This window comes from Phoenix dactylifera, chromosome 1 (assembly GCF_009389715.1).
Source record: "Phoenix dactylifera cultivar Barhee BC4 chromosome 1, palm_55x_up_171113_PBpolish2nd_filt_p, whole genome shotgun sequence".
NCBI classification, from domain to species: Eukaryota; Viridiplantae; Streptophyta; class Magnoliopsida; order Arecales; family Arecaceae; genus Phoenix; species Phoenix dactylifera.
In genome coordinates, this window is record NC_052392.1 from 21,738,398 (window position 1) to 21,750,738 (window position 12,341).

Sequence of the window (12,341 nt, forward strand, 5' to 3'; positions counted from 1 at the left end):
TCCGTAGAAAAAAACAATTTGATGAAAATACTGATGATGAGACACCAAGATCAGCTGAAGAATCTTTTAGAATTGATTACTTTTTATATATAGTAGATCAAGCTATTTCTTCAATTCAAAGTAGGTTTGAACAATTCACTATATATGAAGATATTTTTAGTTTTTTGTTTAATTTTAAAAAATTAAAATCTTTGAATGAAGAGAATTTGAAAAGATGTTGTCTTAATCTTGAAAACTATTTAAAGCACGGTGAATATTCTGATATTGATGGTCTTGATCTGTTTTCAGAGTTAAACGTTTTAAAAAAAATTTATAAATAGAAACTAGTACCCCTATTGATACTTTAAGTTTTATAAAAAAAATAGATTCTTTTCCAAATGCATGCATTGCTTACAGGATATTGTTAACAATACCTGTAATAGTTGTTTCTGCTGAAAGAAGTTTTTCAAAATTAAAGTTGATAAAATCTTATTTGCGGTCAACTATGTTATAAGAAAGATTAAATGGATTAGCTATATTATCGATTGAAAATAGTATTTTAATGAATCTTGAGTACAAAAGTTTGATTAGCAATTTTGCATCTCAAAAAGCTAGACAGATTTTTTTAAAATAAATTTTTAAAGTATTTTGCACTTATTAAAATTTATTATTATTATTATTATTATTATTTTTAAAAAAAGGCCTCTCTTAGAAAGTTCGCCTTAGGCCTCCAATTGCATCGGGCCGCCCCTGGGTCCAACAAGCTTTTCTGGCATGCGCCGTAGGCTTGTGACAGAAAATAGTATCCTACTATTTTTTGTGCCTTGCTTAGATTTCTTTCCACACTATATTTTTATTTTGTTTTGAATTTATATGATTTTTAATATGATTTAAGTATTTTTTATATATTTTTATTTATTATCTTTTCTTGAAGTTAATTGTAGTTATCTAGCATAGCAAGTTTGCCTAGAAGAGAACATATATATTGGAAAGGTGTTGGAATCAATTCACTAATAGCAAGTATGCCTAGAAGAGAACATATATATTGGAAAGGTGTTGGAATCCAATCACTACAAACAATTTTACATCCAAATGAATAGTAAATGAATTTTTATCATAAAAGCCACAAATCAGTTCATTTCATAAATATCATTCATCCTAGCATCTAGAAGTGGAATATTAATTTTTATTTTGAAAATATTACTTCCAGCGGAATTCGTTCCTTGCTATATATATACAACAAAAATACTGAAATGAGGCAAAGCAGGAATTCCCATGCTATTCTATTGATGAGAAGATAAGTTCTGATGAGAATACCAAGTCAAAGGAGATCAGAAGAATTGAAACTGATTGCAATGCTAACAAATAATTGTTAGCATAACAAAACTTGTTGTAGAGTTTGTTTAGACAACAAACTTCGTTGTAAACAATGTTATATATGTGCATTCAATCAATACAGAATTGTGTGCTTGAAACCAATTAAACATCACGTGCTCTCCCTATTTCTTTATGGTATCAGAGCCTTGCTCGACCAACGTTAACATGTCCATTACTCAAGCCTCTCCTACCACTCATGACACTTCACCTTCTATCACCTCACCCACATTTACCACCTTGCCACATCTTGTCACAGTTAAACTTGGGCGTGAGAATTTTATTCTCTAGAAGGCTCAACTTATCCCGTATTTGCGTGGCCAAGATGTCTTTGGCTATCTTGATGGGTCAATCACACCACCACTGAAGCATGTTAGTGATTCCAACTTAGCTACTAATGAAGCTGCTTCTATTCCCAATCCAGCTTATCATCATTGGCTTAAACAAGATCAACTTCTACTCGATACTATCATGTCTTCTTTAATGGAAGGTGTTTTCTCTCAAGTAGTTGGATATTCTACATCTCCCGAAGTTTGGCTCACCTTGGAACGTATGTATGCATCTCAATCTAGGGCATGAGTTATCCAAATTCGCACCCAACTTGCGAACTTTCGCAAGGGTAATTTATCTGTCACTAATTATTTTCAGCAAGTGAAAGGATACTGTGATACTCTTGCTTTTGCTGGTCATCCTTTGGGTGACGATGAAATTATCTCCTTTCTTCTCGCCGGTTTAGGATCATATTATGATCCATTAGTCACATCTGTGACAACTCGCATTGACCCTATGAGCGTTGAAGAACTCTATAGTCATATGCTCACTCATGCAATACGACTTGAGCAACAAAATAATGTTGCTAACATATCTACATCTTCAGTCAATGTTGCCTCTTGTAACCGGACAAATCATGGGAGAGGGAAGCACTCTAGTAATTCCTCCTCCAACTTTAATCGATCATGAAGGCGTAATTCTACACATGGACGAGGTGCTTTTCCAAATGATGGTCAAACTAGCTCCTCTCGTGCAACTAGCTCTTCACGCCCAACTTGCCAAGTTTGTGGAAATTTGGACATTCAGCTATTAAGTGCTTTCATCGCTTTGACTTATCCTACCAAAACGATCCACCTCAACAAAAGTCTTACACTCTTCTTGCGGCACCACCGCAGTACTCTGACTATGACTGACATCCTGACACAAGAGCAACACATCATCTCACTCCAGATATAAGCAATCTCAACATAAGGAATGATGAATACACTGGTACATACACTATTCAAGTTGACAATGGTGAAGGTTTTCACATTTCTTATAGTGGTTCCTCCCATATTCTTGCTTCTAGTTGGCCATATCTCCTTAAAAACATCTTACTTCTTCCCCAGATTCAAAAGAACTTACTTTCTGTTCATCAATTTGCTAGAGATAACAATGTCTATTTTGAGTTTCATGCTAACTTTTTCTTGATTAAGGATTGCAATTCCGAGAAAACCCTTCACCGGGGGCCGCTCTGTGATAGTCTCTATTCCATGCTTTCCTTGCCTCAACCATCTTCACCTTTAGCTCTTATTGGTGTTCGTGCATCCATTGAAGATTGGCATAGGAGGCTTGGTCATTCTGTTTTTCAAACAATCTCAAAAGTTGTTTCTCATCACCAACTCCCAGTTTCTTCCAATAAAAGACAACATGTTTGTTCTGACTTTCAACTAGCTAAGAGTCATAATCGACCATTTCCGTCATCTAAGTCGAAGTCTCGACGACCTTTAGATTTAATTTTTACTTATGTGTGGGGCCCTTCAGCTGTACTTTCAACAATGGTAATCGTTACAATGTATCTTTTGAGGATGATTTTAGTAAATTCATTGGGCTATTTCCTATCAAATTAAAGCCTGACGTCGAGTCCTTTCTTCATCATTTTCAAACATTTGTTGAGCGACAATTAAACCTTTTGGGAGGATGATTTCTTAACTGCAACTTATTTGATTAATAGCAGTTAATCACCTTATGAATTGCTTTTCCATCAGCAACCAAAATATAAATTCCTGCATGTATTTGGTTGTGCATGTTGGCCCTGTCACGCCCCCGCCTGCGTGAGGCACGTGAGGCACCCAATGCCCACGTGGGGGCCACATGAGGGGGGAACATGGGACACTTCTGCCAGATATTATCCAATTTCGAGAACCGCACGTGTGTGCATGCGCCGCTCAGAGCCCTCTCCAATTTTGTTTTCCACCCAAAATGCGTCTGCAGGATTTGGAGACATCTGTCTCATATGCCTAGACTCTGAAACAAGTCTAGCTGATGTAGGATCTTTCACCTACCCTCGGACTAGAGCCGTCCTCGACTCTGATACCAAATGCCATGCCTCCGCCTGCGCGAGGCACGTGAGTCACCCAGTACCCACATGGAGGCCATATAAGGAAGGAACACGGGGCTTCTCTATCATATATTGTCCGGTTTTGAGGCCCACACACGTACGCACGCGCCACTCATACCCCTCTCTGATTTTGTTTTCCACCTAAAATGCGTCTACAGAATTTGGAGACATCCGTCTCATATGCCCAGGCTCTAAAATGAGTCTAGCCGATGTGGGATCTTTTAGGTCTTGTCTTCGTTCTATAATCATCATAAACTTGATTATAGATCCAAGACTCGTGTGTTTCTAGGTTATGGTCTAGATCACCATGGTTACAAATGTTTCGATCCCTCTAATGGTTGAATCTGTGTCTTAACGTGGTGTTTGATGAGCATCGTTTTTCCTTCCGACTAACGTGGCACTCTTCCCCTCCTGCACAGTTACCTCCCTCAAATCCAAATAGGCATATTATCACCCACTCGCCTATTTCTCCTCTTGCAACTACAAATCCTTCTTTGCAGGTGTCAAACTCATCCACCTTGCAGGTGTCAAAATCATCCATGCCACTTCAATGTTCTGTACCTAGAAATTTTCTTCCTCACCAGTCTGACATGATGTATGATTCTCCAGAAAGATCATGTGAATCTGTAGCTGCTCCTATGACTGACTCTTCTCCAACTACTCCAGCAAATGAGTCTAGTGCCAATATGTCATCTAATACCTCTCCAAGTACTCTTGTTCCTACTAATCATACTCATGCAATGACTACCAGATCTCAAAATCAAATTTTCAAGTCCAAAGTTGCTACTGATGGTACGATTAAATATCCTCTACCAAAAGCATTAATTGTTGAATATGTTGATGTTGAGCCTACATGTTATAGTGATGCTGTGAAGAATATTAAATGGCGAGAAGCTATGAATTCTTGTGCCTCCAAAATCTAACATGAATATAGTGGGTTGCCACTAGGTTTTTTTGTGTCAAGCGTCATGCCGATGAATCTATTGATAGGTATAAAGCTTGACTTGTGGCCAAAGGTTATCACCAACAATACGGTGTCGACTACTTAGAGACTTACAATCCAGTTGTAAAGCCAACGATAATTTATACCATACTTTCAATTGCTAGTTCTAATAACTGGTGCCTTCGTCAAATAGACGTTCAAAATGCTTTCCTCCATGGTTTTCTCAATGAGGAAGTATATATGGATCGACCACTGGTTATCGATATCTACAATTTTCCAATCATGTGTGTTGATTGCACAAGGCCTTATATGGTCTTAAACAAGCCCCTCGGGCTTGGTTTTCCAGGTTGAGTAATCGTCTCCTGGCACTTGGCTTCATTGCTTCAAAAGCTAATTCTTCACTATTTATCTTGCGGTAGCAGTCACTACTAATATTTTTCCTAATTTATGTGGATGATATCATAGTCTCTGGTTCAAATGCTACTAGTGTTAACTCTATTATATGGCTTCTCAATGCTGACTTTGCCGTCAAGGATCATGGATAGCTAAACTATTTCTTATGCATTGAAGCGCTTCATGTTCCTGAAAGATTGTTCGTTACGCAAAGAAAGTATATTGCTGATCTTCTTTGTGGAAGTCATATGGACAAAGCTAAGCCAACTCCATCACCAATGTCTACTACTTGCTCTCTATCAGCTTATAGTGGAGTACAATTTGACAATCCAATATTATATCGAAGTATTGTTAGTGGACTACAATACTTAGCCTTCGCTCGTCCTGATATTGCCTTCTCAGTTAATCGGGTATGTCAATTGATGCACAACCCACTATTTCCTCATTGGCAGGCTGTGAAATGTATCTTGCGTTATTTGAAGCACACCATATCTCTTAGCCTTCTCATTGCAAAAGACTCGTCACTAAATTTACATGCCTTCTCCGATGCGGACTGGGCCGGCGACACCGATGATAGATGCTCCACAAGTGCCTACTGTATTTTTCTTGATAACAACTTAATCTCTTAGAGTTCCGAGAAACAAAACACTGTTGCATATAGCAGCACAAAAGCTGAATATCATTCTGTTGCAAATGCCACTATCGAATTGCGATGGATTCAATCTCTACTTCATGAACTAGGTTTCTCGGGGTCCAAAACTCCCACACTTTGGTGTGATAACATCGGAGCAACTTATCTTTGGTCTAATCCAGTTTTTCATACTAGAACAAAGCATATAGAGATTGATTTTCATTTTGTCCGTGATAGAGTTGCCAAAAATCAATTACATATTTGTTTTATCTCGAGCAAAGATCAACTAGCTGATGCTCTCACAAAGCCTCTATCCATTACTCGGTTCGCTATATTGTGCGCCAATCTTAATGTCTGCTCACTCCCATTTAGATTATGGGGGTGTATTGACGAGAAGATAAGTTCAGAGATAAAAAAAATTGAAACTGATTGCAATGCTAACAAATAATTATTAGCATGGCAAAACTTGTGGTAGAGTTTGTTTAGATAACAAATTTTGTTGTACACAATATTATATATGTGCATTCAATCAATAAAGAGCTGTGTGGTTGAAACCAATTAAACATCACGTGCTCTCCCTCTTTTTTTATATTCTAACCTCCACACTTCGAGCTAAATATATCCTAACTATGATTGATAGTTGAAAAATTGATTTAAATGAGGCATGTATTGCCTTTCTAGTAACAAACAAAAAAATTTTCTTAAATTACATATGTTAAGCCAACAAGATTAGGAATCTAATATTTTTCTAAAGCAAGCGTCCAGAATTTATCGAGAGGATAAGGGAAGCCGCAGCGGCAGTCGGAAGGGAAAACTTCTGCAGCCCGAGAGTTGTTGAGGGCGGGCCCACAAATCCAGGATCCAGTCAGAATTTTTTTTGAAAAAAACGAGCGTCAGGGTTCACGGATTCGCGTAAGTCCAAGCACCACCGCCATGAAATGAAAGAAAGCGAACAGAGACCACTCGCGGACTGGTTCGTAGGCTCTCACAGTTGCCCAAAAGCCATACATGACATGACATTCCGGCCCCCCATCTCTCTCTCTCTCTCTCTCTCTCTCTCATCTCTGAGGTTGATGTCTGGAAGTTTTGGGCGACAACATGCATTCTCTAAGGTTGACGTCTAGAAGTTTGGGGAATCGCATGCATGGCCTCTTAGCTGTAAATCTGTTTATTGAGTTCTCACTCAACGATAAGCTGGCAGTCTGACTGGGAAAACTTTGGCAGCGAGTGAAACCAAGAGTGCGCCACATACATGCATGCAAATACAAGGGCTGTGTACGTACTCGGGCAAGTGGCCTGTTGTATGACCATCCCTTGCAACTCAAGATAGGGGGAAGCCTACTTGAGCTCATGGCCTATATTGATCGTAAGCCAAAAAGGTTTAGGCTACGCGCGTGGTTTATCGTAATAAAGCTCTACTATTTAATGAAGTCATATAATATTGCGGCATTGTTTTCATGAAATTTCTCATAGTCAAATGTGAGTTTTATATATTAAATCCGAATTAAAATATGAAAGAAAGTTATATCAGAAAGGAAAAAGCGCGAGAGATGATAAATGAAGCATGTATGGAGGTTTGGGCAATTGTATACAAAAAAAATCCTGCCATGCTTTCCATGGATGTATTTATATATACCAGATTGGTTCAATAAATTTGATTTACCAAAAAAAAAGCCTATCGTGCTTTAATGTTTTATATATTATTATATGATATTATCTCTAGTTTTAATAATTCTTTAATAGGATGATTAAATTAGGATTTAAGTTAGGTTGCGAAATGTATAATCCATGGGATTAACCAAATATAGCTCACCATCGGAGGAAGATTAAGCTTGGTGGGGCAATTTTTTGGAAAGAAGAATCCTTAAAACCAGAGATAAAGTAAGTCACCCTTTGAGAAGGATGCATAATCCCGATTTTTGGTAGATTTTATGTCCAATGGCTTTCCTGAATGCGTGAATTTCTTCATTCCTTCCTGCGATGCCTCTCTCCAACTGGTTTGAAAGAATTTTATCATAACATTTGCAGGCATCCAAACATGCACTACAGTTGCAATTCTCTGATAGAATGGCAAGCATAGATTAGGTTAATTGTAAAGGGCAGTTAAACACACTGTCAATTACACCTGTAGCTAGCTCCTACATTTAGGCAACCAAATTTTATGTTCAACATGCTTCTTCAAATTGATCTTTTTTACATAAAGGAAGAGCTCGAGGTCACTCTCATGTCTAGCTCTAAGGTTCTGGAACTATTGAAAACTACATTCACTAGAATCCAAAAGTAGAATTACAACTCATGTGCTTGCTTATATGCAAAGAGTCCAAAGTACTACTGAAGCATGCATGAACTTGTCCCCCCATGCCATCTCCATTCTGCGCACCTACCCCCACCTAACTTTTTTTTGGATAGGGCTGCAAATGAACCAAGCTGTTTGCCAACATGTTGGCTTTGCTTGGTAACATTTTTTAATCCAGTTTATTTTGTTAGGAAATAAATCGAGCTCAAACTTCATCTAAAGCTCAATTAAAATGAGTCAAAGTTACATACCCTTAGCTTGTAACAATAAATAGAAGCAATGGATCGAGCCGGTAAGAACTTGTGCAATGAAAAAGTTTGTCAAACTTGAACATTTGTTATCAAGCATGACCTGATCAGCTCTGCCTGAGCTCGAACCCCCTTTCCCATGGCAATCCAAGCCTAACCCAAAGTCAGCTTTGGATTCGGGACAGCCCTAATTTTGGTCCTTTTACTATAGAGCTATATTTATCTCGGGGTTCCCTCCAGCCATGTTTTGTCACGTTCCCCTATCTTGTCTACACTGCTACACATTTGGAGTATTCCTGAGTTCAGAAAAAAATTAAATTTTTTATAGTACTTAAAAGAAAAGGACAAGAACAATGAAGACAATGCAGACAGAAACTATAGAGTGCATTGCACCAGTCGCAAGGTTTTTTTTTTTTTCTTGAAAGTCTATATCAGATGAGAAGTGCAATGACTCTGAAACCGAAAGGGGCTCTTTAATCTCATTCATCATCCACATGGTTCCACTTGATGGATCAAAATGTGTGATTTATCAGGTTAGAAGAACTTACCATGGTTATACCCGTTCCCTTATTTCAGGCGTGCTTCCGGCAAGAATAATAGGTTCAATTGCCGTAAGAAAAGAATGGCCATTTGAGTAACAAATTTAAGTAAGTGTTAAAACTTTTTCCGTTTATTTATTTGGATTCATTTTTAGATTAAAGTTTGCCAAATTATATGTTTTCATTGGCCAATTCCCTTCTTCCCGGTAGCATCGCAGGATGGTCCCAAGACTTCCAACTCGAAAAAAAAACCGTGCCAACTAGGAGGATGGGCAGTAGCTGCCTCTCCAGCGTTGCGATCTTCACGTGAAGCCTTTCAGGGCTTTCTCTTCTCCCTTCTCTATAAACACCTCCAATCTCTACACTCCCCACACACCCATCTCTCCGTATCTAGAGAGGCAGCAGCAGCAGCAGCAGCAGCCAAGGAGAGATCATCGAGAGTCCCCATGACCATGGACTCCTCCAAGCGCTCGGCCCTCCTCCTAACCCTCATGCTCTTTATTTCCTCCCTCGCCCCCATTGTTGCCGGTGGCCGTTGCCCAGACCCCCCCACCACCAAGCCCAGGCCTCCCAAGTCCAAGCACCACAAAACAAAGCCCCCCAAAGCAAAGACCCCCAAAGCAAAGCCCCCCAAGGGACACATCACCCACCCCCCCATCATCGTCAAACCGCCCATCACCTATCCCCCGGTAGTCAGGCATCCTCCCTCCACTCCCCCAGCCCCCATCATCGTCAAACCGCCCATCACCTATCCCCCGGTAGTCAGGCCTCCTCCCTCCACTCCCCCAGGGACAGGAAACACGCCGTGCCCTCCACCACCTCCTCCGGCACCGGCGACATGCCCGGCGGACTCCCTGAAGCTTGGCGCTTGTGTCGACCTGCTTGGTGGGCTGGTGCACATTGGCATCGGCGACCCGGTCGCCAACCAGTGCTGCCCGCTGCTCCAAGGCCTCGTCGAGATCGAGGCTGCTGTGTGCTTGTGCACCACCATTAAGCTCAAGCTGCTCAACATTAATATCTACCTCCCACTTGCGCTCCAGCTCCTTCTCACCTGCGGCAAGACTCCTCCTCCTGGTTACACCTGCACCATTTAAACAAGGGAGTTAAGTTTCATGGACATTTTCTATATAACATGGTTGTGAATTGATCTTGTAGATCAGTAACTAAACTGAAATGATGGTTGTGGATGCAGGTGGTTGGGGTGTTAAGTGTTAACCCAATGACTAACGAGTAGAAGAGATTTGCTTGTTTGATTGGTGATGAGACATAAGAGGATGTTCAAGTCCCTGATGTTCTCCTGCTGCTGTTTTTACGTACGCTAGTTGTGTTGTGCGATTTATATTCAAGGCAATCTGTCTCATTGTTTTCCTCTCGAAACCAAATGTAGTTTGTTTTGATTCTTGGAGTGGATGTCTTTCCTTCTATTTATTTCTTTCTTTCTTTCTTGCACGGTGAAGTCCGCATGATGAATGAATCGATGCTTGCTTTCAATCAGGGATGGAGCTCATTACTCGAGAATTTGTTCGAAGTTACGGAGGAAAAAGGCAAGATCAAAAGCATATCGAATTAAATGAGAACACGAAATCAGCATTTTGATTCAGAGTCTGGTTAGGCGACTTGGAGTTGGAACCCATGACTTGGTTTTCGAGTCTCGCCTCGATCTCTGATTTTTTGCCGGATTCCCCTCCTCCCTACTTCTAAAATAAAAAAAAAATAAAAAAATAGCTTCTGTTAAAACAGACCATAATACTCTTATTATCTGTCATCAAAAAAAATGCGAGAGAATCACCATGATTAAGTTGTTCAAAGCAAAAGAAAAATATGATATCATTTACTATAGGTGTTGGAGCAAAATAGATGCTAATAACATGCAAATCGTATCAAATAACAATGAAAAATAGAGCTGAACAATGGGGCACAAGATAGGCTCAAAACTACTTCAAAAAACCCTTTTATGAAAAACTGAAAATATAACTTACAAATATACAAAAAATCAGCATCTAAGAAAATACCTTTTCTTCTTGTAGTTTTCATCCTTTTAACACAAAAATCTGCTCAAGGTATTTCTCCTACCAAGCTCTCACCACCCTCTTCTTCTTTTCTAAGAAGAATTTAAAAGATACACCATCATACCATAAAACCCTTGAGATGGTTTTTCTCTTTTTTTTAATATAAAGTAGAATTTAAACAAAGAGATCCTTAAGTACACTAAGAAATGAGAAAATTACATAAGAATGATAAGATACCGTAGAGCAAAAAGTCAAAGAAACCCATTAAATTGACTTTATATTTCTAACATCCCCCCTTAAACCCAATTTCCAAAAGTCTTCATGTCCAACATGTTCTTCAACCTTTTAAACACATCATGCTTCAATAGCTTAGTGAAGATATCCGTCACTTGGTCTTGAGATTAACAATATACTAATTTCATTCTTTTCTCCCTCACATGCTCCCAGATAAAATGATAGCGGGTGTCAATATACTTGCTTCTTTCATGAAATACTGGATTTCTAGCCGAAGCAATTGCCGATCGATTATCAACAAAAATCTCCATGACACTTCTTGAGGAAAACCCAAATAATTTAACAAATTTTTCAACCAAATAGCATGACAAATGGCAGAATTTGCTGCCACATACTCTGCCTCATAAGTTGATAAAGTTACAATTGGTTGCTTCTTGGAGGACCAAGTGAATGCACCACTTTCTATAAAGAAGACATAGCTAGAGATGCTCTTCCTTTCATCCAAATCTCTACCCCAATCACTATCGAAATAACCCATAAGTCTAAAATCATGTAAATGAGAGTAGAATAAACCATCATCGAGTGTATCTTTGATATAGCGTAAGATCCTCTTAGCGGCATTGAGATGTGAATGATCCGATATTTCCGTATATCTACTAATCAACCCAACACCATGAAGAATATCCGGTCTTGTGCAAGTGAGATATCGGATGCTTTCAACCAAGCTTTTGAAGTTAGTAAAATCAATATTGCCACTTCCAATACTCTTTCTCAACTCCAAGCTATATTCAAAGGGGTATTAACTGGATTGCAAGACTCCATTCCAAACCTCTTGAAAAGCTTCTTTGCATAGCTACTTTGAGAGATGAAAATTCTATCTTCCATTGCACCACTTCAATACCAAAAAAATGAGCCATCAAGCCAATATCTGTCATTTCAAATTCTCGGATCATGCTCTTATTAAATGTATTGAACAAAGTTAGATTGTTACCGGTAAAGATCAAGTCATCAACATAAAGACACTAATCAATACATTTCCATTAGTAGTCACTTTCTTATACAAAGCATGCTCATAAGGATACTTCTTAAAACTATTGTTATGAAAATAATTGTCAATTCTTACATTCCATACTCTTGGTGCTTGCTTCAACCCATAAAGAACTTTCTTCAACTTGTACACTTTGTCTTCATGACCTATTTTAACATACCCTAAAGGTTGTTCTACATAAATCTTCTTTTCAAGAAAGGCATTCAAGAAAGCTGATTTCACATCAAGTTAATAGATTTTTCATTTGTCCTGAGCGGCCAAAGAAAGAACAAATCT

The 12,341-nt window shown here is 38.9% G+C and overlaps 1 protein-coding gene and 1 non-coding gene across 2 annotated transcripts; both read left to right on the top strand.

Moving 5' to 3' along the window:
* Positions 1–2,043: 2,043 nt before the first annotated feature.
* LOC113463016 lies at positions 2,044–2,179 on the top strand. Its single transcript, XR_003386538.1, has one exon. It is a non-coding gene; the product is annotated as a small nucleolar RNA Z247 (small nucleolar RNA).
* Positions 2,180–8,701: 6,522 nt separating this feature from the next.
* Positions 8,702–10,265, top strand: LOC113463015 (36.4 kDa proline-rich protein-like). The gene is made up of 3 exons (XM_039129701.1): positions 8,702–8,882; positions 8,985–9,876; positions 9,967–10,265. The coding sequence occupies exon 2, from the start codon at positions 9,221–9,223 to the stop codon at positions 9,866–9,868; it is 648 nt and encodes a 215-aa protein (XP_038985629.1). The 5' UTR covers positions 8,702–8,882; positions 8,985–9,220; the 3' UTR covers positions 9,869–9,876; positions 9,967–10,265.
* The last annotated feature ends 2,076 nt before the right edge of the window (positions 10,266–12,341 follow it).

Coding starts and splice junctions, on each gene's coding strand:
- LOC113463015 (XM_039129701.1), top strand. CDS start 9,221: ATGACCATGGACTCCTCCAAGCGCTCGGCCCTCCTCCTAACCCTCATG.